At 40.7% G+C, this 23,703-nt stretch overlaps 1 protein-coding gene across 1 annotated transcript in view; it reads right to left on the minus strand.

Annotated features, from left to right (window-relative positions):
• Positions 1-6,542: 6,542 nt before the first annotated feature.
• acaa2 (acetyl-CoA acyltransferase 2) overlaps positions 6,543-23,703 on the minus strand; it is a 55,649-nt gene continuing 38,488 nt past the window's right edge. Inside the window, exons 6-10 of the mRNA XM_080207468.1 lie at positions 23,137-23,312; positions 21,692-21,821; positions 18,511-18,581; positions 17,008-17,162; positions 6,543-11,314 (exon numbers count right to left, since the gene is read on the minus strand). Of these exons, the coding sequence (XP_080063594.1) occupies positions 11,230-11,314; positions 17,008-17,162; positions 18,511-18,581; positions 21,692-21,821; positions 23,137-23,312 (617 nt within the window). The 3' untranslated portion in view covers positions 6,543-11,229. The remainder of the gene's footprint in view (positions 11,315-17,007; positions 17,163-18,510; positions 18,582-21,691; positions 21,822-23,136; positions 23,313-23,703) is intronic.

The raw sequence follows: 23,703 nt of genomic DNA on the forward strand, positions 1-23,703 counted from the left end.
TCAAGAACAGCTTCTTCCCTGCTGCTGTCAGACTTTTGAATGGACTTACCTTGCATTAAGTTGATCTTTCTCTACATCCTAGCTATGACTGTAACACTACATTCTGCACTCTCTCGGTTCCTTCCCTATGAACAGTGTGCTTTGCCTATATAGTGTGCAAAAAATAATACTTTTCACTGTACGTTAATACATGTGACAATAATAAATCAAATCAAATCAAAATCCTGGAACTCCCTCCCTAACTACACTCAGGATGTAACTACACTCAGGTATTGCAGTGGGAAGACAGCTTACCACCACCTTCTTAATGGAAATGAGGGATGGGCAATAAATGTTGGCCTAGCAAGCAATGCCCACATCCCATAAATAAATGAACAATGGCTGCTTAGTTCCTCTCTTTTTGTGAATACAGATGCAAAATATCTGTTGAGGATCATGCTGATATCTTGTGCCTCCGCACACAGGTTACTCTTTTGGTCTGTATTGGGCCCTACTTTCTTGGTTATCCTTTTGATCTTTACATATTTGTAAAAGATCTATGGATTTATCTTGATTTTATTGCCAGTATTAGTTCATGCCTGCTTTTTGCTTTCTTAGTTTCTTTTCTAATTTCACAATGGACTTTCTTCTCTTGGCTTTCTGCAGCTTGAGCTGTTGGAAGACAACACAAGCTTTGTTTTTCATATCATCCCACTCTACATGTTCTTTGACATCCAAAGGCATTGTGGTTTGTGAGTCCTACCCTTTTTGTGGTGACATATTTGTTCTGAACCCTCTTTAGTTGCTCTTTGATTGCTTCCCACTGGTCTGACACTGATTTACATTCAGATAGCTGTTTCCAGTTCACTGGAATTAAAAATTCACTGTATTAAAATTGGCTTTAAAACGTTTACGTTTGGTCGCTCTTAACCCTTTCCAGTAACCAATCTAAATCAAACTAAATTATGATCTCTATTGTATGGTTCACAAGGACCAAGACAGCAACATTTTGTAGAACGCTGGTTTGATAACGAGGAGTGCTGAAACCCTAGTTGGAGGAATGCACCAGGCAAGAATTTGACTCAAAGGGAAAGTATTTGGAAGGTAAGGTTATTCAGGGTTACAGTGCAGGAAAAATGTGATATATTCTGCAAGCTGAATTAGAGCCATGGTGCATCCTGGCTCACCATTGTCTGTCACGGTTTGAATTTCTTTGCCTTTGGGAGATTTGTGGGTGAGTGTTTTTTAAAGTCCATGTGCAACACCTGAGGCAAAAGTTAGTCTACAATCCACAGATGCATTCAACAAATCATATTGGCAGATTGGCAAAATTCATCACCTCTTCCATGCCTCACATGGTAAGTAGATGTAGACATTTGGCTTCTTCCAAATGGCCTCTTTTCAAAATTCCATGAAACATACGAAGAAATTAGTGCTTCACTGAAGAGGAATGTTAAATTTGCAAACAAGAAGGACTTCTCCTTTATCATGGCATGCAGCTGTCAGAATCAGACTACACATGTGAATGCCAGATTGGCTGACAGTGCAAATGATGCCTTATCCTCAGCTAGTTGATAGCTCCTTCTAAAAGTTTATTAGTGTTACAAGTGGGCTTACATTAACACTGCAATGAAATTACTGTGAAAATCCCCTAGTTGCCACACTCCAGCACCTGTTTGGATACACTGAGGCAGAATTTAGCATAGCCAATGCACCTAACCAGCAGGTCTTTCAGACTGTGGGAGGAAACTGGAGCACCTGGAGGAAACCCACGCAGAAACAAGGAGAACACACAGACTCCGCACAGACAGTGACCCAAGCTGGGAATTGAACCCCAGTCTCTGGTGCTGTGAGGCAATAGTGTTAAGCACTGTGATACTGTGCAACCCCTCCCTGCCTTCTTATCAGTAGAGACCTACCAAATTAATGTTTGGCTCTTGGGGAATTCCATGGCTGTGAGGCTCAGTACTCTCCTGTATCAATTCTCAAAACCCCACACAATGATGTGCGTCCCTCCATCGGATTTGTTATAGGGAACACAACAGGCATTAAAAGATTCCAGTGCCTGATTAATGGATCAGGTCAAAGGAACTACTTACTAGCAAACATGTGCATTGTAATACATTGCACAACCCAGCCATCGATGGAGGCATGAATTAAACACAAAAGCACAAAACACGAGAATTAGGATCAGGAATAGGCTATTCAGCCCTCCAAACTGATCAACCACACGATAAGATCATGGTTGATCTGACTGTGGCTTCAACACCATTTGTCTGCCTTTCTCCTCATAACCCTTGACTCTCTTGTTGATCAAAAATCTCACTCAGCCTTGAATATGTTCACTAACCCAGCATCCACCACTCCCTGGTGAAGAGAATTACATAGGTTAAGAAGCTTCAGAGAAAACAATTCTCCTTACTCAGACTTAAATATGAGATAGATATTTAACTTTTAAACTGTGGTCTCTAGTTCTAAACTCCCTATCAAGGGAAAATTTCCTCTCAGCAGTCAGCCTGGCATGTTCCCTCAGAATCTTATTTGTATCAAAAGATCAACCTACTCCAAAGAGTAGGGGCCTGACCTGCTCAATCTTTCCTTTTAAGGTAAACCCTTCATCTCAAGAATATCAAATGAACCTTGTCTGATCTGTTTCTACTGCAATTATATCCTTTCTAAAGTAAGGGGATCAAACCTGTATGCAGTTTTGCAGTCTAGCATCTAAAGCCCTCTACAGCTGAAGCAACACTTACCTCCTTCTTTACTTGACTCCCCTGTCAATAAACAACAACATCCCAATCACTTGCCATACCTGCATACTAACGTCTTGGGAGTCATGTACCCTCTGCACCAGTGGTGGGCAACATACAACCTGGGGCCACATTTGGGTTCTGAGTGTGACCCATGGGATGTTTTGTTGACCGTTTGCCCACATGCAGGGTTGCCACCTTGCGCTGATTTCCATCCACATGATTTATTTTCCTATCAGTATGACTACAGTATACTATGTGCAACTCAGATGGTGAGCTGCATGCTGACTGCACACAACATTGAGTGTGAGAGCCATGCACTCCCTCTGCATCCAAAGTGTAAATATTTAATTTGTTTTTACTATTTGAATGAATGATAGTTCTATTTGATGATAGTTCTATTGACATATAAATGATTAAGCATTTTCTACAACTCGCTATGAAATATTTTAACATGTATTAAATGTACTTAATGTTACTGATGGGGTCATGGTTAGGGAAAACCTGATTTCAATCTTGCGACCCACTGAGATAGAGGAGGGCTACTCATGTTGCCTACTCACTAGCCTAGCTTGCCCATCACTGCTCTGTATGGTAGAATTCTGCAATCTCTATCCATTTAAGTAGCTTACTGCTTTGTTATTTTTCCTGCTAAAGTAGACAAATTCACATTCTCCTAAATTGTACTCCATCTAAAGTTTATTTATTTATTAGTCACAAATAAGGCTTGCAATAACACTGCAATGAAGTTACTGTGAAGGTCATAACTTACGTAAAAGGACCAAATGAATTGTTGCTAAATTTGCTGATGATGTAAAATGTGTGGGAAGTAAGTTGTCAAAGGGCATAAAGAACCTAAAAAAGGATTTAAATAGTGAAATGATTGGCAGCAAGTTCCTTGTTAGTGTAGAAGTTAATATTCCTGCCTGTCACACGACAGAGTGAGATTCAATTCCCTGATGGGGAGTTGCCAAGTTCCATGACAGGGCAGTGGCAGTATCTGTTTTAGGGGCGGCATGGTGGCACAGTGGTTAGCACTACTGCCTCATAGTGCCAGGGACCCACGTTCAATTCCCAGCTTGGGTCACCAACTATGTGCAGTTTGCACATTCTCCCTGTGTCTGCATGGGTTTCCTCTGGGTGCTCCAGTTTCCTCCCATAGTCTGAAAGATGTACTGGTTCTTTGCCAGAAAAGTGTCAGAAACCTCATTTATGCAAAGAAACATTAAAGCAGGGGCAGATAGTCCACACATAAAGATCTACAGAATTGGAGCCAGCATAGTTCAGTAAGTGAAGAAAAAGGTTACATGGCTCTGTTTATGGTTTGCCTAGCAACAACATGGATGAGCATATTTGGAAAGTCTGTATGGGTCTGATGACCTTTTCTCATTTTTTTAATTCATTTGTGGGATATGAGTGTCACTGGCTGGCCAGCATTTATTGCCCATCCCTAGTTGCCCGAGAGCAGTTAGAGTCAACCACATTGCTGTGGCTCTGGAGTCACAGGTAGGCCAGACCAGATAATAAGAGGACATTAGTGAACCAGATAGTTTATCCAACTATCAACAATGGTTTCATGGTCATCAGTAGATTCTTAATTCCAGATATCTTTTTTTATTGAATCCAAATTCCACCATCTGCCATGGCAGGATTCGAACCCGGTCCCCAGAAGATTAGTTGAATTTCTGGATTAATAGTCTAGCGATAATAGTACTAGGCCATCACCTTACCGTAAGTACATGACATGTTATAAGTGAATGGGACCTTTCTAGTGTCCACAGTGCCTGGGTTGAAGAAACTGAGCACCTTTATTGAGCTGCAGAAATGAGACCCTGGAGAAGAAAAACATTTCCTTCGTCCTCCAATGGGCATGTGCTTTTCAGAGACTTTCCTGCCTCTGCCGCATGCCCAGAACACTCAAGTCAAGTTATAGATACTTCCCGGTATATCTTTAGTACATTCTACCAATTCTGCACATATGCTCAAAGGTCCAATTAATGTCAGACTATAATTTTTTCCCCAATTTTAACGAACAGTTATTAAGACTCAGTTGCTATTGTCAGAGTGAGAGAGAGCAGGGTGGTGCTTACTTGAGAATAATGAAGTTGAGCAGCAAGACTGTAGGAGGTATGACTGTTGAGTATGATTTTGTCATTTTTGACACAAACACATGCACACACACATGTATCTCATAGTAAGTGTCATGAGGGAGCAATCAGATGTGAGAGGAGCTGTGAATGCTTTTTTTAAGGATATGGTGACCTCTCACTTCCCACTCCCTGATTCTCAATTTTTCCTCCCTGCTTCTGCTACCTCCCACCTAAGCAAGGAAATGACTTGTGCCAAGTCTGTGGCAAGTTGCTGAAAGATTAGTGGTTTTCCCTCTAACATTAACCACCATTGCTCGCACTGAGGTACCAACCAAGTAAACTTGAACAGTAGTTCCCTTCCCTGTGACTTTTACCATCAAGGAGAACAAGAACAGCAATGTTGTGGAAGCTTCATCACTTCTAAGCTTCCTTCCATGTCATACATCATCCTGACTCCGGCATACATTGTCATGACTCCATAAAGTGAGAGCATAACTTCCAATGCCTTCCTTGGTCATTTAATATTTGACAATAAAATATTGGATGTTTTTTTGTTTTTAATGGTCAAAATACTTCAGCCATCTGTTTTAAGTATTTCTTGGAACTGGTACTTAATGTTTTGAAAAATCTGTTTTTAATTTGTAATGTTTGGCTAAAAAGTTAATGTATTTAAAAATCATCATTCTGCAACATATTACAATGTCTGTGAATGAGCAATCTTCTTCTGCATCAAGTTTAAGTGCCTTGGGAGTTTCTGACCCTTTAAAGCTAAATAAATGCAAGTTGTTATTGAGCAAATGAATGAAAGCTAAACTTTTGGTGACTTTCTTTCAAAGCCATTTTCTGTTCATTTAATTTATGAGATTTGGCATTGCTGACTAGGCCAGCGATTATTGCCCATCCCTAATAGATGAGGCATTGAATGAATATTTTTCTTCAGTGTTCACTAAGGAGAGAGGCCATGCTTTTGAGGATGAGTACATGATTCAGGCTGATAGGATGGAGGAGGTAGATGTTCTGAGGGAAGATGTATTAACAATTTTGAAAAACCTGAGGGTTGATAAGTCCCCTGGGCCAGATGGGATACATCCTAGGATACTTTGGGAGGCAAGGGATGAGATTGTGGAGCCTTTAGCTTTGATCTTTGGGTCCTCACTGTCCACGGGGATTGTTCCAGAGGACTGGAGAGTGGCAAATGTTGTCCTTCTCTTCAAGAAAGGAAATAGGAATGTCCCTGGTAATTATAGGCCAGTTAGTCTTATTTCGGTGGTCGGTAAGTTAATGGAATGGGTCCTGAGAGATAGGATTTATTTGGAAAGATGCAGTTTAATCTGGGATAGTCAGCACGGTTTTGTGAGGGGTAAGTCCTGCCTCACATATTTGATTGAATTCTGAGGAGGTAACTAAGTGTGTAGACGAAGGTAGATTATTTGATGTCGTATACATGGATTTTAGTAAGGCGTTTGATAAGGTTCCCCATGGTAACTAATGTTACAATATCAAAACCACATTTTGATATTGTCTGCACTGTTGGAGAATGGCTCTCCAGGGAAGAAAGAAATACGGCATTCGGTAAAACTACATCGTCAGGCTTCTCCCGTGCACTTACTGTAGCTGCCTGGCAGCAACAGCACGGATCCAAGAACATAATACCTCCCTGCTCTTTTTGGAAGCGCAATGCAAGGAGCAAGCCAGCCCAAAGATGGGTAGCAGGAGCAAAATATATAATTAAAATAACATTTTATTCCAATTGTGCACATTACAATTCAGTACAATAAAATTATTGCCATCAATTACAAGGCACCAATAAAACAAAAATCATTGGTAATTTATTTTCTATCATGGCTTCACAATGTAACAACAGATCATGTTATGTAAGGCACAGTTTTACATTTGCTTATGAAACGAAAATTTTAGAAGCAACATGTATAACAGATTGAGGTTGCATATGCATTTATATTAAAAAAATCAGATATAGTCTTAATAGTTTTTTGATAAGTAAAAGGAAACAAATCAATGTTAGAATTTTTGAAATAAAAATCGAAATGCACAATGCATTAGTTAGTATTACTTCCAGGTATCTCTTTTGCTGTCCTTCTTACTTTCCAGCCCAATAAAAGGACTTGCACCCTGCACATACTTAGTGACAGAATGTCCAGCTGAAACAACCTGCCCTCTCTCAGGAATAACCTGTGGCATCCACAGGATTTTAAACAAAGGTGGGTGCTCTAGTTAGAGAGGGATATGGGAACACATTAGATCAGATGCTGCAGGGAGGACACCAGTTCAAGGTAAGGTTGGGGGAGGCAGTGGGTGGGGAGGTTCAGTAGGGACATGTGGGGGGAGTTTTCTTTACACAGAGGGTGGTGGTGGTAGTGGTGGAATGCACTGCCAAGTGAAGTGGTTGAGGCAGACATGTTAATGACAATTAAGACTAATCTGGATAGACACATGAACAGGTGGGGAATAGAGGGATACAGGAGGTTGGTCTAGATCGGACAATGTGACCAGCACAGGCTTGATGGGCTGAAGGGCCTGTTCCTGTGCTGCACTGTTCTTTGCCGTATGTGAGTTGTAGCACTACTAAGTGAGTAAGCTGTTGCATTAGTTAAGTTAAATTTGATTTTCAGACAAAGTGCTGGGATTCACTTATCACTACACTATAGTCTGTAATCTTCACTGTTTTAAATATCACAAAGAATGCCTCCTCTCTCATGACCATACACAGAATGATGAATACTCAGTTGTGACTAAGAACAATAATCTTATGCTTAGCTGCAGTTACAGAGCTGTTCACAATATTGTTCAACGCTGCTGTGCTGCAGCAGGAATCTGCAAAATCAGTGCCATTAAACAGGAATAATCGTTTGACATCGTAAAGTGGTTTTTGACCATTTATCGATCTTGAATGTCTGGAGAAATCATATCACTGACCTGCACAGATAAGTGGTGCTACTCCATGTACCAGCAGCCAGTAAAGATAACAAGACAGCAGTATGACAATAGTACACTAGAAAATTGCATTTAATTACAGGAAACTTACATGGCCAAATTGCCATTGTCCTTTCTTCCAACAGTTCAGCACTTGGATGCTTCAGGGCTTTTACTTTGCTGTCCATATTATGGAAAGAAATTATGTTGCTGATGAAGGGCGCAGAGTTTTTACTGGGAAAGTGCATTTTTAGTACATCATCTTTAACTATCTAATGATTTACAGATGTAGCAGAACACAAAAAATATGAAGACATTCCAAAATTACAATTCCACCCCAGAATCAAGTTTAAAATAATACTTAGACCCTGAAATTTCTGAGACAACCTTTAGTAAGGGTCACCAGCAATGTGGGGAGTAACTTAATAATGCCAGGAATTGCCCATTTGCTGTAGCTCTTTAAATTCTGAGGGGTCGGGGGGAGGAATGGGGTGGTGAGTGTGCATGTGTGGGACAGTTGGGTGTGGCAGGCAGAGATGTTGTCCATCCATGCCTCCTTATTCCAAAGGAAATCCTCACTAATATGGCAGATTCAAAAAAACAATTAAATTATTTTTCTATCATAGATTCACAGAAATTGTACAGTGCAGAAGGAGGCCATTCAGCCCATCAAGCCTGCATTGACAACAATCCCAAGCAAGCCCTATCCCCTTAACATCATACATTAACCCTGCTAATCCCCCTAGCACTAAGGGACAATTTCGCATGGCCAATCAACCTAACCTGCACATCTTAGGACTGTGGGAGGAAACCCACACAGACATGGGGAAAATGTGCAAACTCCACACAGTCACCCAAGGACAGAATTGAACCCAGGTCCCTGGGGCTGTGAGACAGCAGTGCTAACTACTATGCCACCCTGCTGCCCATAGTATTGCACAACTAGAAAGTTCCAGTTCCAAATGAACATAGGATTGGGCTCAATTGTGATCCCTCCTGTGGTCAGATAGCCAGCTGACGCTCACTGTTTGGGTTTATATCTTAAGATATAAGGGCTTCCAGAACCTGCACGAATAGAATCCCAGCTCAAGTTGCTGCTTCAAGAAAACAGAAATTGGAGGAAATTAATTAAAAAGATAGGTAGCATGGATCTGACTTGGCAGTTTTACAAAACATACAAGAAACAAATAGCCACATCATCAAAGCAGCACTGGGGATGAGAAGGGGAAAAGATACAAAAACATCCTTCTATTTCAACAAATCCGTTGATGCTTGAAGGAACATCCCAGTGGTTTAGTGGCCACACAGTGCTGACATCCCCAAGCAGATGATTAATGTATCAAAGTCTCAGAACTGCCTACCACAGTATAATTAACTGAAGTCAATTTTTGGTTCATCGAAGCAGCTTCTGGTTAAAGAAACTGGAAATTAAAACATTGATCATCGCATCATTTTTAGGATTAAAAGACTATTGTGTCCAAAATGTCTATCCCATTTTTATACCAGGAAGGCGAGTATACCTCTCTACCACTTCTTTTCTCAGGCATAAAAAATTATATTTCTTTTTAATCTATTTACATCTGCCCAAATCATTTTTCCTGGAAACCTATTCCATTTGCCTTTTGCTTGAAAGACACAAAAGTTCCATCTTATTCCCCGACTTCCTCTTTTTAAGTTTCTGTCCTTGGTTACTTAAGAAACTATAAGCCAGTCAGTCTAACATCTGACATTGGGAAAGTGCTGGAGTCCGCTGTTAAGAAAGTGGTGGCAGAAGATTAAAAAAGTCATAATACAATTAATCAGAGTGAAATTGTGTTTGACAGACTTATTAGAGTTTTTTTAGGATGTGGTAACCAGGGTGAATAAAGGGGAACCAGTAGATGTAGTGTAACTTGGGACTTCCAAACGTATTTGATAAGATCAATATAAAAGTAAAAGCTTGTGGTGTTGGGGGCAACAATAATGGCATGGATAAAGAATGGCTAGTGAGCTGAAACCAAAAAGTCAGGATAAATAGTATTTTCAAGGTTGGAATACTGTAACCGGTGGGACGACACAGTGCTGGGGTCTCAACTATTTACAGTCTACATTGATAACTTGGAGGAAAGAACCAAGTATATTGTGGCCAAATTTGATGACACAAAGATAGGAGGAAACCAAGTTGTGAGGATGATACAAATGGTCTGTGTTATTTTATAGATAGGTTAAGTGAATGGCAAATGGAGTATAAATGTGGGGAGGTGTGCGGTTATCCACTTTGGTGGGAAAATAGAAAAGAAAAATAGCATTTAAATGGTGAGAGACTGCAGAATGTTTCAGTACAGAGGAATCCAGGTGTTCTAGTATGTAAATTACAAAAAGTTAGCATGTAGGTACAGCAAGTAGTTAGGAAAGTAACTAGAATGTTGGCCTTTGTTGTAAGGAGAATGGAATATAAAACTAGGGAGATCTTCCTTCAAGGCATTGGTGAGACTGCACCTAAAGCACTGCATACAATCTTGGTCTTCTTATTTAAAGGAGGGATTTACTGGCATTGGAAGCAGTTTACAGGAGGTTCACTAGATTAATTCACTAAATTGTAATACGAGAAAAGGCCGAGCAGGTTAGGCCTATACTCATTGGAGTTTAGAAAAATAAGTTTGTTGAAATATACAAAATTGTGAGGTGGCTTAACCAGTGTAACTGTTGGGAGGATGTTTCTGCTTCCTCCTAGGGGAAGGGGGGGATCTAGAACTGGGGCATGGTTTCAGAATAAGGGGTCACGCTAATAAGACAGAATAATTTATTCTCTGAGGATTCTGAATCATTGGAATTCTGTACCTTAGAGAGGTTCAAGGCTGTCACTGAATATATTCACGAAGGAGACATTTTTGAACTAAGGGAGTCGAGGGTCACGGGGAACAAGCAGGAAAGTGGAGTTAAACTAGGGTCAAATTAACCATAATCTTACTGAATGAGGGGATATATGGCCTACTGCCCTTCCTATTTATTGTACTCTTATTCTCCAAGACATCTATAGTGAGGGATTTCATTTGACACTTAATTATCTGAGATTCAAACTACTATACACATCATTAGAAGATTTTCTGAACAATAAAGGACTTTGGAAAAGATATATTTTGTTTGCAAAAAAAACAAATTCTAGCTAACACAATTTGTGTAAGATTAGAAGATCTTTGGTATTTTTGAACGGTGATATTCTGCAGAATTTCCACTGATCTTTTGCACATCCACAAGCAGAATATCAGCTGACTCACACCCCTGGCATTGCTACCTCATCTTCCTGTTTACATTATTGTCAAATTTATTCCTCAAAAGTGGAATTCCAAATCATTTGGTCAGGTAATATTTCTGGAAGGAGTCGAGTAGGGCCTTAGTGTAAGATACTGCAGCAGCTATCACAAAACAAAGCCAGCAACAAGCATTGAATATTGTAGGTATTTCTTGTAGCACAACATTCTTTGCATGTCTTGTTTTCTTCAGTTCATGTTTTCAATGAGGACAGCGATGCCTTGTCCACCTCCAATGCAGGCCGAACCCACTGCATATTTACCTTTGCGGCGTCTGAAAGGAATGGACACATGAATGTGACTTTTCATCAACAGATATTTGACACAGGAACAGGCATAGACTATGACATCCCCGAGCCAGTTGTACTATTCGATTAAGTGGGAACCAATCTGCATGCACCCACCTAGGTAACAAAACCTTCAATGCCTTTGCCTAACCAAAAAAAAAATCAAGTTTTGAAACTTTCAATTGACTGAACCACAAGAGCTTTTTGGAAGCAAACTCCAGACCTCAAATCACCTTTTAGGTGAAGAATGGCTTGCTGACTGAAAGGGAAGAGTAATAGATACATGCTTGGAAAGCCACAACAGCATATTCGCTGGCCCAGTCTCCACCAAAAGTAACGGCACATTAGCTATGGATTTTAGAAATGAAGATTTATGACAAAGTTTTGACAGAAACTCATTGACCCGAACTGCTAACTGTGGCTTCAACACCTGAGTGGTCGTCCTTAATGACTGGGCATTGGGCCGAGCAAGAACGGGATCAGCTATAAACATCCTCCATGGTAAAAAAGCTGGGTGACTTTTGCTGTTTATTTTGCTAGGAGTTGGAGCCATGGTTCATTTTTTTTCCCCTTGCACTGCCTGAGAAGTTGTGATAACACCCAACCCAAGTGCTAAGTTCAGGCGTGGCACCTTCTGGGTCTCTACACCAAAAGACCGATTTAGTTCTGGGAAAAATGAGACGTTGAAACAAAATAACAAAGGGATATGATAGTGAGAAGTAATTATCTTAAGTAGGACAACCCACAGGCAGTTGGAATAATCTTAAAGTAAGATTTGGGCCAGCAAGGACTGAAATAATGTAGCATTCTTTCCACACAATGGGTAGTCGCAATCCAAAAATTCTATAAACACTGTGGATGTTGGAACAATTGAAATTTGATACCACAATCAGCATTGCTCCAATGGAACAAATGATTTTTCTTAGCTTTCCTTAAAGTTCCTCAAATTGGGCAGAATTATAGCAAATCTGCAATGTATCCTCTTTAAAACATTCATATCTCCCACTGCCTCTCCTCCTTTCTTAACACCCTCCTGTTAACCCATGTCATTGGCCAAGCTGAGAGTCACAACTTCTTCCTCACATCTCCTTTGGTTTGGTGGCCACTTTTTCCTTACTCATCTTTGACATGCCTTGAGACAAATGTTTTTTCTATATAAAAAGCACGATATAAACACAAGTTTGTTGTGTTATAAACATGTAACTCAAACTCTGCATGCACAATTTTATGGAACAGGACAGGAATCAATAACAACAAACTGAATACTTTAGTTCATATACAGAGTGCAAGAGCACCACCTACTGACCTACACACTCATCTACAAATATCCAAATTCGGAAATGCAGGAAATCAGTATCTGAGTAGGTTAGCTTTTCAGACAGGATGTTTTCTTCAAAATTCCCAACATTGAACTATTTTCCCCCATTAGATGCTATCCAAGTTCAATGGTTTTTTAACTTAAAATTAGTGTTGAGCAACAAAGTGTTGAGGGGATCTTATTGAAACATATAAGATGATTAGAGGTTTAGATAGGGTGGATAGTGATAGCCTTTTTCCTCTGATGGAAAAATCTAGCACGAGGGGGCATGGCTTTAAACTAAGGGGGGGTAGTTATAGGACAGATGTCAGGGGTAGGTTCTTTACCCAGAGGGTGGTGAGGGATTGGAATGCCCTGCCTGCTGCAGTTGTAAATGCGCCTAGTTTGGGGGCGTTTAAGAGGTCTGTGGATAGGTTTATAAGAACATAAGAACATAAGAAATAGGAGGAGTAGGCCATCTGGCCCTTCGAGCCTGCCCCGCCATTCAATAAGATCATGGCTGATCTGTCGTGGCTCAGTTCCACATTCCCGCCCTCTCCCCATAACCCTTAATCCCCTCTCTTATCAAAAACCCATCAACCCGCTTCTTAAAAATATTTAGCGAGGCAGCCTCCACCACTTCAACGGGCAGAGAATTCCAGATATTCACCACCCTTTGAGTGAAGAAGTTCCTCCTCAACTCCGTTCTAAACCGCCCCCCCTTTATCTTGAGGCTGTGCCCCCTAGTCCTACTGTCTTTTTTGAGCGGGAAGAGTCTCTCCACCTCTATCCTATCCATCCCATTCATCATCTTATACGTCTCAATGAGATCTCCCCTCATTCTTCTAAACTCTAACGAGTACAAGCCTAGTTTATTCAGCCTCTCCTCATAGCTCAACCCCCTCAACTCCGGTATCATCCTAGTAAACCTCCTCTGCACTCCCTCCAAGGCCAAAATATCCTTGCGCAGGTGCGGCGCCGAAAACTGCACACAGTACTCCAGCTGCGGCCTCACCAATGCCCTATGGACGAAAAGGGATTGGTTTAGGTTAGTGGGTCATTGTTGTTTTTTTTAACTGGTCGGCGCAACATCGTGGGCCGAAGGGCCTGTTCTGCGCTGTAATGTTCTATGTTCTATGTTCTATTAAAACCATTATGTTTATGTTGCAAAAGAATTACAAAAATATATTTACATCAACCCTCAGGCTTTCAGATCCATTTATATACAATAAAACCTGTAAATTCAAGAACACTTTAGGGACTGGCATCAGTTGTCTTTTTTTTGCGCAGGCATCTTATTTTCAAAATAGCCATTTGGTGGTATTTAACATGGCTAAAGCCTTGCATCACCTCTATGGGTAAGACCCTCCTTGGGATTAAGGTTCCTGGGCCAGGAGCAGAGGTTCCACCAGCCAACCAGAGACTGATAACTGTCTGTTGCAGGCAGCATCAGTGTGAGTGGCGGCATCTGCCAGCAATGCACCCAGGAAGATGCCCAGGATCACTGAGGTACCCATGGTATAGGAAGATGGTTTCAGGATGGGGTCATGGAGTGGAAGCTGCAAAGATGGAGGGGACAGCTTTCAGTGAGCCCATCCCTTTTCCAATGCTGGGTCCCTTGATCTCTTTAATTCAAGGTAAAATGGAGTAATGCGGAGGGGCATGTGATATCCTACTTGGCTGCTGAACAATAAGCCAATGCGACCTGGACACCATGGGGCCTGGGGCCCAGGTCAAGTCATACTGAAGTCCAAGTGCCATCTTTTGTACCTAGACCCAATGAAAGGTGCAGATGGCTTTGCCATGGCCAGACTTTTAGATGCTCAGCTTTGGGAGCTCTGCACCTCATGCCAACTGGTGTCAGGACCCCAGATCCATAAGTCCTAACCCCATTTCAGACAGATCCTATTTTGCTAGTAGGGGAAAGCGGGCAAGGTATAATTCATATATGGGGAAATCCTGAACTGAGCAGCTCCATTCGAATGCAGTGATGAGTTCAAACAGATCCCCTTTTTGCTCAAGTGAGGTCCACCTCCCAGTGTGAGACAGAGCAGGTGTGAGCACTTGTAAAAGACAGCCTGCTGTGACTCCAAGTTGAAAAAAAGTCAGAGCTTGTAGTTTCAATATCTGTTGGTCGATATAACCCTAAAGACTATCATTATAGAACTATTAGTGTTTGACATCTTCCACAACCTACTACACTGCAGGTCAGGCGTGGTTGCAGGTTCACAGTTTGATTGACTGCTCCAAGAGGTTATTAAGGGATTATCAGTTTTCGGTGTGGGCTATAAACACACACGCTTGTCTTTGGTAGGAATTAAGTAATTGAGGGGATTTAAATGTATTGGACGGGTTTTATCAATGAGGGTATTTTTTATTATATAGTGCAATGCGTAAGACTTGTTACTTTATTTTATTTCATCTCAACATGGCTTGCAAGGGCTGCCCAAACTTTCCAGCTCTGTGCACCTACCTCCAGAGTGAAAATATAGGTCAAAGATTCCAAGAAACTAGGCAGAGGGGCATGTGCAAGAATGAGAGCCCTACAGAAATAGCAGCTGCTGCGAACAGCAGGAGTTAAAAAGGCTGTTCTCTGTTATCCATCAGGCGGGCTAGTGGTGGGAGCTCATTCTCTGGTCACAGAGATAAAACCAATACAGATTTAAGGACACTGGAAGATTTGCCCTAGCATGGCCAGGAGTCGTCACCATAATGAATCTTGATGCTAGAAGTCAATTTGGAGATTTTCAGAAGATCAAGAACGACAGTCAACATTGCGATTTGGTAAAATGGGTAGCACCTGTTGGCAACTGGGAGTAACTTTGGACCGATGCCTGTAAAGATCACTATCTGCTGAGTGCTGTATAATGTATAAATGCAGCATGGGTTTGGTTGCGTTAGAAAATTAAAATGGGCAATTTAGTTTAGTACATGAGTTGCCTACTAAGAAATGTTTAATAGTTGTTTTAAGTGAAAGACTTAAAGTGTGAAATCTCCTTATGCAATCCTTTAAGTCAGTCACTGGGAAACCAGATGTCTTTTCAAACATTATCGGTCTCAATGGGGATCGGAACAGGCCATATTCTATTTTCAGTCAAATGAGATGTTCTTGCCCCAGCATTAAAAGGACAGGAAGTTCTCTATCTCTGGGCTACAGCATTTAATCTTAAAGGTACAGTGGCCTTCTGCTGCTATGCATATAGGGTAAATAGCTCCTCATACCACAAAACATGGCACTTTCACAAAATCCACTGGCACCTTCTGCTGGTTACTATGCACTCAGTCTCTGGAGAATTTGGGGGCATGATAAACCAGGCTGCAAGGGTAAGTGCCAGTGGCCTGACTCAGTGAAAACTTCAGTTTTGTTCCATATTTTAATTTGTAGAGAGGTTTGGAACTTTGGTGGCTGTGTGTAATCTGTAATTTTTGAGTATCTATGGATTCAGAATCCCTTTTGTATATTTTACCTTGCATGTTATTTGGTGCTCTCAACAAGTATCTGAATATTATATTGCACAAACATTTATTAAATATACAACTGGTCAAGAATCTGAAACATTAGCTGTTTCTTTATCCTCAGATGCTGCCTGGCCTGCTGAGTACTTTGTGTTTTCTGTTTTGATTTCTAAACATTTCCATTTGCAAAGAATAAAACTGCATACCCCATGAAGGAATGGTGAATCACTTAAAGCAACTTCTGAATTTAGCTGCACCTGTGTGGCTGTCAGTTTCACAGAGTAATGATGGTGAACACTGGCAGCTTCACTGTCATTACTACCACACTGGAATAACAGTGTGCATAAATCCAATAACACTACATGTCCCTGTATTATCAGTTACAAATAGCATGATTCTAAAGTGTGGATTATTATTGGCTCTGGAGTGATAACATATTGATCCGGTGCATTGGAGTTGAATTCAATGTAAATACAGTCCTGGTCCAGAACACAGGAAAAATGTACCTATTATACCACTAAATTTTATTCAGGCTTTTGAAGATATGCATACCTTGAGCCACACTCCTACACTTCTCTTTTTCAGGCCAAGGATAATTGTAAAGTTTATACTGACACACATGTTTGAAGGGCTGAATGGCCTCATCTTATTTTCTATGTTTCTATGCGCTTTTATTCTAGATTACAGAAAATGCACACCTTTACAAGTGCAACAACTCAATAATGACTTGATTCACGATCAGGAATTCAGCTGGTGGCGACAAGCAATAGATCCTACAATCCACCGTGCAATGCACTGAAACTCCTGACAATCTTGCCAGTTGTTTTTTTTTTAATATTAATTCATATAATTTAATTAATACACATAAAAATCTACATCATTTAGACAGGAAACTGACAGACAGATAAGTCAACCCAGTTATTGTACCTCAGCTCATGAACTAGATGTGCTGTTATCCTGGTTCCCGATGCTCCCAATGGGTGTCCCAATGCTATAGCCCCTCCATTTACGTTAGTGTTCTCAGGGTCCAATTTCAGAGCCTTCTGTACAGCCAAATACTGAGGAGCAAAGGCTTCATTTACCTTTTGAAGAAAAGATATATGTCACAATCAATAACAATGCAAGCATTAGTTTCAAATACAAGGTTGCTCATTTGGCTCAGGCAGTGAAATGCTGTGCCATAGCTTCCATCCACATAGGTGAAGTTAGTTAATCTGAGCCAGAACAGCAGCAGCTGTAATTTGCCTCAGGGTCTCTGGTTTAGAGAGTGGGATTTCAGTCAAGATTCTTACTCCCTTTCCAATAACTTCTCCAAGAAAGTGTGCTGTGTGGATGCTGCAGGAGAATGGCAACAGGAATGGATACAATCCTGCATGGAAGAATACTTGCCAAATCTCATTGTTCTGACCCACACATGAAGAAATTGTAGGAATCAAATTGCTGTTTTCAAGTTTACAAAGAAAGAGACTTTAATATTTGTTTAAAATGTGTAATCACTATTCCCAAGTTAGAACTTAATTGCTTCTTTATTTTGCGCTGCGCTACCCTGCTAGGGATAGGGGAGACTGACCCTTTAAGGCTGGTGTCTGTCACATGATGAGGCCAGCAGTAATTGGCTGGTTCCCAATTAGCTTAAGGTGAACACATTGAGCTTGGGGCTGAGGGATGGATAAATGAGGTGAGGCTGTAATGGTGTATTTGAATCTGCAGAGATGAAAATTACATTTGTGAAAATGATGTACTGTTCTGGGATAGTTTGAATTTTTACAATGCAAACACACGCTGCTCTGGAAGTGAAAGGAAAGGATGTCAGTGGTGAAAAGATGACATTTTGGATGTAGTTGGTTTGTGGTCCTGGAGCAAATGCATTTTTTTTTTGACCACATAAACCAGTTAACCTTAGTTTTATGAAGCTATGTAGAAGTATGTATGAACTAAAGAATGTCCACCTGTGTGTCTGCGAGTAAATGAATCTCTTGTTTATTCAGTATCTGCATGCCTGGAATTATTATTTAAGTGTTGAACTCATGAGAAGCATGACAACTGGATAATGAGTTGTAAAATATAAGCTGAAGGTATTCAAACCAATTAAGGGGCAGTATAATTGTTTTCACAAAGACACTGTAGAACCTGTGTGAGTACAGAAAGAGAGCAACATCTTTAGGGCATTGAGGGGAGAAAAATAACAAGAGGAACAAGAGGAGGCCCTTTCAGCCTTCTGAACTTGTTCTGCCATTCAATTAAATTATGGCTGATTAATACACTGCTCAAGCTTGTAAAAGGGGGAGCTAGAAAAACGCAAGGGAGAAAGAGATAGAAATTGAAACTGATAGGTTTAGTTGAAGAGGGGTATGAAGAATCTCTTGCAGTTTAATTGTATAATACTATTAATTTTGGCCATCACAAACAACCTCATTGATTTTCACAGACCTCCACTAGATCCATGTCCTTCAAGGACAATCCTGCTTTCTTCAGGGCCCCACTGATTGCTGGCACTGGACCTGCCAGGGAGAGAATAAGAAACAGTAAATAAGGAAACAAGATGATAAACTTTGTCATTAAATTCTCGAGATACTAAAAACACCAGCTATGCAGCTGGTTAGAATACTGAGGCACCAAATGCCATATGCTGGCAATGCAAACAAAGTCACACTATGCAGACTTCTTTATTCAGGGCCTTCTGTGGCCAGAATGATTAAAACTAAGGCCAGATAATTCCCAGGAAGACAGGAATGGAAAGATATCCACTCTGAAGTTTGAGTAATCACTTCGTTATTGAAACTTATCTTCCTAAATAATCACTTCTGTTTGCTTGCTAGTAGTTGAGACTGGACAAGCAATGGTCAGAAGCAGGTTTCATGTTTGGTTGGAAGAGGTAAGAAAGAAGATTAAAATGCTGCTTTCCTATTCTTTCTCCCCTTACCAAAATAACTTTTTCTATCATCAACCCCACCTCTCCCCTATATATTTGATCCTGGAGGCTCTCAGGCTTCTGCCAATTTATAAAATATATTGAACAGTATCTGACTGAGAAGAACAGATTAATATTTTGGATGCAAGTGCTCATTGAAACTGGCACAGTTGAGTAGCAAAGCTCCTTTGAAAGCGGTTTTGATGTCACAAGACACTAAGTGTCCAGCTTGCTGCAAGCCAAATGCAAATCTGCAGACTTACTGAACCAGGCAATACATTAGACGTTTCAAAATGATGCTCAATTTACACTGAACCCATATACGCCAGGATATCCTGGTTTCCTCCGGGCGCTCCGGTTTCCTCCCACACCCCAAAGATGTGCTCTTAGGCTAATCGGTTTCTACCAAATTGACACTATTTCTTCCCTGAATCTGACCGAGTAGGGTCCCATTCGTAGACACGCAGGGTAGAATAGGTGTAGGGTGATGCGGCGGCGCGGGCTCGTTGGGACGAAGGGCCTGTTTCCCGTGCTGGGTTGTTCTTTGTTTTTGTTTGTTGTTTGTATCCCCAGGTCCGATCTCTTGTCTTAAAGTTGGTGGCAAGGAAATGTCAATCAGAATCCCAACTTGTGTGCGGAAGGGGAGAAGAAATATTAGGATTTTGGTTCCCGATTGTTGTTTGACAATTCCTGCCAGATGCATTTAAGTTTATTTATTCATCTCACAAGCAGGCTTACATTAATACTGCAATTAAGTTACTGTGAAAATCCCTAGTCGCCACACTTTGGCATCTGTTCAGGTACACCGAGGGAGAATTTAGCACAGCCAATGCATCTAACCAACGTGTCTTTCGGACTGTAGGAGGAAACCGGAGCATCTGGAGGAAATCCCCGCAGTGACCCAAGCTGGGAATCAAACCCGAGTCCCTGGCGCTGTGAGGCAGCAATACTAACTACTGTGCCACCCTTTGTAGATGATTGGCAACTGCAGGTTGAAGTTGGTGATGCACTTCATTGGTGAATAGCCTGCTAACTCTCATGCATAAAATGTGGTTCTGGAGAACTATCAGTGTCCAGGTAATTACAACTTGGTGTGATTCTGAAATTTGAAAACAAAATGCCGATTGGTCCTCATCCTGTTGGGAATCATTTGTATAAACGCCCACTTCAATATTCCATAGGATAGTGCAATGGATCCCCCATTCAAATTTAAATTAGGCGCACAGAGTACACATCTTTTCCAAAAAAGAGAAATGAAACAACAGTTATGATGTTGAAATTATGAAGTTGCAAACCAGTTTAACAAATTCATCTGAAATTCCTATCCTAAAGGGAGAGAGAGGATTTTCAAATGGAAGAATTAAATATTTTGACTGCAAATGCCAAACCGGGCAAACTTAGATTGCTCAATAAAAGATGATTTAAACAGTCATATAGCCTGACTGTTAAAGGACTACTTGGAATATAGCAGTTCTAGCAACAATGTAAGAGAATTTATTGGTACAGCCAGTTTGTGGAAAGCTTTATGATTAGCTTTCCTCCCAATGTTTTGCCTCATCAAAGCAAACCTATGCAGCGAATGCTGTCAGGCTCAACTGTGCAGGATACCATAGTCAATCATTCTCATCCTTTTTCCGTTGAAGCACAGTCAGCAACAAGTTTGCTTTTGCTTTCTAAACATGTTGGTGCTGAGACGATATGCAGCTACCAACTGCTGCTCTGACCAAGGTCAATTTACTTATGACCACAGCTGATGTTATTGCTCAGTGAACCAGATCCCAGAATCAGGTCCGTCCCAGTGCTCATAAACCTTTTTTGCGAAAATGAGGGAGAGAGACTGGTCCCAAAAGAATAGCACTGCAGTAATGCCTTTAGAATTATAAATATTAAAAATAAAAACTTCAGCACCCAAAACTGAAGTTATACAATTAAAACAGTCTTACAGAACAAACATCCCCAAAAACCTGCTTGGCCAAAATTTCTTTATCCAGAGAGTGGTAATGTGTGGAATTCACTATCACACAGTACGTTTTCAAGCTGGAGTTAGATGTTGCTCTTGGGGCAAAAGGGATCAAAGGATATTTGGTGGGGGAGAAAAGGGAGAGAAACGCGACCAAGTTGGATGATCAGCCATGATTATAATGGCGGAGCAGGCTTGAATGGCCTATATCTGCTCCTATATTACACATGTAAGCTACCTTCTTGGCAACTTATTGATTTTTAACAATAAAAGCCCAGTAATATTACCCAAGTCAAGAAAATGTTAGTATAGGTATACTGAATGACTTCTCAAACACTTCCACTCTGTGAATTCCAGAAGGAGGTTCAGAAACAAACTGTTTTCTTGAAAACAAAAACTCTTCTGGATTATCAATGGGTGGTTTGGTCCAATTCAAAACTTTTCACAGCAGCTCCCACACAAAGGAGCCGGCCTACCACTCAGTTAAATATCCCCCCCATCTCAAGTTCCATTGTCCTCAAGTTGAACCTAAGCTTGTCCATATATAAAAATCTTACACGTTTTCTATTTCACTTTTACTTTTGGGTGACTAGTTTAAGAGAACAAGAATTTAGAGTTAAACAAACATTTCTCAAAGCTTTACATTCAGTTACATCATTGCTTCAGTTATTGGGCTTTTCATCTGTTCCCCAGCCTGGGAAAATCTCTTTTACCTTTACAGGTGATACGGTGGTACTTACCAATTCCCATAATGCTTGGCTCACATCCACATACATGATGTGCCACTATCCTGGCCAGTGGTGTCAGCTTATGTTTCTGGACAGCATCTTCACTGGCTATAATCACTGCAGCAGCTCCATCACACACTCCCTAAGGAAAATACATTGAAAATACCTTTTGGGAATGGTTGTACTATTATTCCTTAAACAAATCTGGTTATCTTTGTTCAATAATCTTAGGTAACCTACACTCTGGAGTACTAACTTGTTTGTTTACACTTCAATACCTTCATTGAATCCAAAGAACAGACTAGTAATATCTGATGTTTCAGTAATGAAGAACTAAGCCAAGTTAGTCAGGAAGGTCCTATTTTGAATCTCAATCGCAGCAGTTGGGGCATTCCAATTTGCTTCAATGTTCCTGATTAAGGAGAGGGCAGAGAGAAGAAAAATATCCTAACATTTTTGTTGTGGATTTCTATCCTGTAATTCCTGCGACAAAGTCATCACGTACTGGTATGTGGAAAAAATAAGATCAAACTTGGTTGTGATAGCCTCATGGTCAATCACCTCTGAACATTCACGATCTAAGCTCACACATGATGAATAATCACTTCACTAAGTAACTATATCTCGCATCTTGATCACACTTTTAATATGTCCCAAGATACTTCACAGGAGGCTTATCAGGAAAAACTCTGACACCAAGCGCAAAAGATCAGGTGACCAAAAGTTTAGTCACAGAAATACACTTTAAACAAGGAAAGGGAAGTGGAAAGGCAGAGAGTTTAATGGCAGGAATATCAGAGGTTAAGGCATGGCAGCCAATGGTAGAGCAATTAACACTGGAATGTACAAAAGGCCAGAATTGGAGGAGTGCAGTGATCCCAATTACAGCGCGGGAGGAAGTAACAAAGATAGGGAGGAGTGAGGCCACTGATGATTGGAAATAAAGATGTGAATGTTAAAATCAAAACACTGCCATACTGGGTGATGGGGAACAGTATTCAGTGCGATTTAGGACACAGATAATAATTTTGTCTGTGATAAGTTTATGAAGACTGGCCATGAGAGTCAAATCTATAAGTAACAAATATGAGGATCAGGGTTTCAGCAGCAGATGAACGTAAGCAGAGGCAAAAATGTTATGGGTGGAAATAGTTAGTTTCCGTGATAGACATTTGAGTGGTTGGAAGCTTATAGTGGGGTCATAAAAGATGCCATGTTTGTGAACAGTCAGATTCCTCAGACAGTGACTATGGTGAGGGATGAAATAAGTGGCTACAGAATGTAGATTGACTACTGCTGTGAATCATAATCCAAACATAAGTTAGTACTTCCAGAATAGGGGATAGAGTAAAGGTAAACTGGAGAAACAAAATGAATTAATGGTAAATTTTATCAACACACAATCTGACATTAAATATATATGTTAACATTTCACAAAGACGGGTTTTGGAACATACTGAAGCATTTCCTGCAGTGATGGTGCCATTTTCCTTGAACACAGTTGGTAGCTTGGCCATTTGCTCTGCAGTGGTCTGTGGTCTGGGATGCTCATCTTGGCTTATAGATTGTACTCCTTTCTTGATTTTCACCTCAATTGGAGCCATTTCCTCATTGAAGTAACCAGCTTCATGGGCTGAAAAGTATTATGCAACATAGTAAATGCACACATACATATTATTACTTACTTCTCATTCTGTACTATCTAGCATCAGCTGTTGCCTATCTAATTTATTTCTTCATTTTTTAAATTAGTTAGAAACCGGAAGTCGTCACTAGGACGCTTACCGGTAGTTGTAGTTTTTTTTTCGGGTTTAAAAGCACCTACCTCCGTGTCTCGGCCTCATTGTTCCTGTGGAGCAGAGTCGAGAGGCAGCGATTTTTGGGCGTGCGAGGAGGCAAAAACAAGGTATATTTTTCTGTTTATTCCGTTTAACTTTTTATTTTTAGTGCTAAGTCGCGAGTTTCGGCGGTTTTTTTTTTAAATTAGTTAGAAACCGGAAGTCGTCACTAGGACGCTTACCGGT

The sequence above is a fragment of the Carcharhinus amblyrhynchos genome, chromosome 1 (genome assembly GCF_965287045.1).
Source record: "Carcharhinus amblyrhynchos chromosome 1, sCarAmb.v2.hapA, whole genome shotgun sequence".
Lineage (NCBI taxonomy): Eukaryota > Metazoa > Chordata > Chondrichthyes > Carcharhiniformes > Carcharhinidae > Carcharhinus > Carcharhinus amblyrhynchos.